Source organism: Antennarius striatus, chromosome 9 (assembly GCF_040054535.1).
Source record: "Antennarius striatus isolate MH-2024 chromosome 9, ASM4005453v1, whole genome shotgun sequence".
In the NCBI taxonomy this organism is placed as follows: Eukaryota; Metazoa; Chordata; class Actinopteri; order Lophiiformes; family Antennariidae; genus Antennarius; species Antennarius striatus.
The window spans coordinates 18,424,688-18,427,778 of NC_090784.1; the positions used below are offsets into that span (position 1 = coordinate 18,424,688).

The 3,091-nt window shown below is 37.2% G+C and overlaps 1 protein-coding gene across 1 annotated transcript; it reads left to right on the forward strand.

The window, feature by feature from the left end:
* The first annotated feature begins 900 nt into the window (after positions 1–900).
* Positions 901–2,477, forward strand: apoa2 (apolipoprotein A-II). Its single transcript, XM_068324099.1, has 4 exons — positions 901–1,014; positions 1,212–1,256; positions 1,706–1,928; positions 2,066–2,477. Exons 2-4 carry the CDS (start codon positions 1,214–1,216, stop codon positions 2,232–2,234), a joined length of 435 nt encoding a protein of 144 aa, XP_068180200.1. The 5' UTR covers positions 901–1,014; positions 1,212–1,213; the 3' UTR covers positions 2,235–2,477.
* The last annotated feature ends 614 nt before the right edge of the window (positions 2,478–3,091 follow it).

Below are 3,091 nucleotides of genomic sequence, written 5' to 3' on the forward strand. Positions count from 1 at the left end.
TGCCCATAATAAATATAATTTTCAAATCTGCCATTAAAATAAAGTAGATGACTTAATGCTTATTAAGTCTTATTATTTTTAGAAAAGGTAATGACAATATTACATTATGCAGCCTATCTCCAGGCATCAAGCTGTAAAGGAGACACAGAAACCAGTGCACTGGATTGACTGTAACGCGGTGTATCCAGATAGGTCCTATGTGATTGACCTGTTGATCATTTACTCTGATCTGGGTGGACATTACAAAATGACTTTGACTTTCAGTAGTTAATGCAGTTTAAGAGCATATTTTTCTGCAGCAAGCAATAATCTTCAGTTTTTTCCGCATTAATAAATTGGCACACAGAAAATGCAGTGACAATTTGAATGGCAATACACACAGCATCAGCTGGGCTATCACCATATGAAACAGATGGACATTGCACAATCACGGTCACATTTCAACATACAGTGTTGAAAGTGAGGATCATGTACACTGAACTTTGTTTAGGTGAATGTGTGTGTGTGTGTGTGTGTGTATGGGTGTGTGTGTGTGTGTGTGTGTGTGTGTGTGTGTGTGTGTGTGTGTTTGTGTGTGTGTGTGTGTGTGTATGCGTGCATGTGTTCGTTTGTGTGTAGGTGTGTGTTTGTGCTTAGGTACGTGTGTGTGTGCACATTCTCGTGTGTGTGTGTGTGTGTGTGTGTGTGTGTGCGTGTGTGTGTGTGTGTGTGGGTGTGTGGGTGTGTGTATGTGTGTGTATGCGTGCATGCGTTCGTTTGTGTGTAGGTGTGTGTTTGTGCTTAGGTACGTGTGTGTGTGCGCATTCTCGTGTGTGCGTGTGTGTGTGTGTGTGTGCGTGAGTTTGCATGATTATGCATGCGCATGTGTGCGTGTCGTTGTGTGTCTGCTCATCAGATGACGTTTGTTTGCAGTCCCCCCCTATATTATCCTGTCCAGATGTGAGCTCCGAGTTACAGATAACTCATCAGAGAAGACTGTCACTTCTTGGATCTGTTCGTCCAACTCAGCAGCAGGTAATTTTTTTTTCTTACCAGGAGCAGGAATTTTCTTCATTTGTGACGCTTTTTCAATATATTTTTTGAGATGTTTAAATGTTTTGTGTTTGCATGCAGAGTGCAATTTTAGCAAAGTATTTTTCTCTGCTAATGATAAGAATTAAGAGAAATGTTTTTGATTTGCCCAATTTAATTTCTGTTTCTTCTTGTTTCAGCAATGAATGCAAAGTATGCCGTGGCACTGCTTCTTGTCTTTCAGGGTAAGGCAACATACCAGTAACATTTCACACATGTACTATATGTTTTTTTTATGTATAAAATATTATAATTACTATGTGGCGATTTAAACATTGAATTGAAATGCAATGCTTTTCGTTTTTCCGACAGTATGCATTGATTGTTATAAATCTAATATAATTTACACACTTTCTTTTGTCCTCACATGGGCGTCATCAGTTTTCTGGTTGACTGAGGGGCTTTGCTTTGGTTTAAAATAATGACTGACAGCACCAAGGTGTTGTGGCAGTGAGACCTTTTTAACGGAATAAAATTTTTGAATATAGTTACTGAAAACCACCACGTACAAAGCACATTTTTGATGGTCATACACAAAAATATAAATAATTATTTCACAATTCCTTCAAATTAATAAGTACAGTAAATGATCATCTTAATTATCATCTGTTCTGGTTTATTATTTATTTTTTAGTCTCCATGAGTCTGTGTGACGTCCCTACCCCATCAACTGAACTTCTTGAAAAGTATGAAAGAATAAGAGACGACATAATGAAGAAGTTAATGTCAGGTCTGAGGTTGTTAGAGAATAAAACAGCACCTGTAGTGGAGATGATGACATCAGACTCAGATGTACAGACTCTAACATCATCTGTGGGAGATTTACCTGAGGTCAAAAAATTCACCCAGACTTACAAGTAAGTGAAGCTGTACTTGTCAATCAAATTTCTGAAAACGAAAATGTTACACATACATCAAAACAAATGGAGGTGTTAAATCTGTTACCTTGGGATATACTGTATCTTTAAATAAGATTTCTCTTCTGATTTTGCAGTGCAGTGAAGACTGAAATAAAGAAGTTTGCTGCCAAGGTCCGCAATGTCGCCCTGAGTATTTATGAGCGACGCTTCAGACCAACTATTGGTGAACAATTCAGCAATGGCATCGACAAAGCGAAGGAGTTTGTGGACGCTCTATATGTCCCTGAGGGAGAACATGCATAGGAGTGCATAGAATCCACACCGGTTAAGCCGCGAAGAGCAATACAAAAGGCGATTAAGATATTTTGCTTCCTTTCAGATCAAGATCCTCCCCAAATCATGCAAAGTTAAATGCAGGCCAGACATGTCACCACAACACCACATATGCAAATTGTGCATGTACAGTATATTATTTTGATACACTAACTAAAGTGTGCTCGTGCATCAAGATGTGTGAGTGTGTTCATTAAAATGAAGTGGAAAATATTTCAAATTAGTCTCTTCTTTGATATTGATTTATTTCCATAAAATCTCAAGCTTCATTTTCTGGCATCTGTTATGCTATCATATCGTTTTATGGGCCATTATTGTTCTATTACTTGTTAACCACCCTATTATATGTTTGGAAAATTGTGATTGAAATGAAAATTAAAGAAAATATGAGGTTCATTGAAAGAAGCATTATTACTAAAACTTACATTTAAATGATTTTTGCTAGTAATCACAAGAAATTATTTTGTGTCACAATTTTAATACATCTCCTGGATCTCAGGCTCAATTTCATCCAGTTCTATCTATCAGAAAGGGGATTAAACAAGTGTTGAGTTGTGTCTAAATTTGATCAGTTCAAAATTTATCAATAAAACGCTGTCATCGAGATATACTGTACATATATAAAAATATTAATATTATCACATGATAAACAGGGACATTTACTTAGGACATGATTAACATGTTGCAACAAGTTACAAAATGACTTCCAAAACCCTCAAGGCATCGCTTAAACCTCAGACTCTCAGTCATCCAGGTCAGAGTGGAGCTCTGTGTTGGATAAAGTCAACTGGGCCTGTAGGAAAAGCTTGAAGATGTTGGATCCGAGT

Excerpts from the sequence above, each read along its gene's own strand:
- apoa2 (XM_068324099.1), top strand. The coding sequence starts at position 1,214 with ATGAATGCAAAGTATGCCGTGGCACTGCTTCTTGTCTTTCAGG. Across the intron at positions 1,257-1,705 it reads ACTGCTTCTTGTCTTTCAGG|TCTCCATGAGTCTGTGTGAC; the intron begins GTAAGGCAACAT and ends TTTATTTTTTAG. Across the intron at positions 1,929-2,065 it reads AAATTCACCCAGACTTACAA|TGCAGTGAAGACTGAAATAA; the intron begins GTAAGTGAAGCT and ends CTGATTTTGCAG.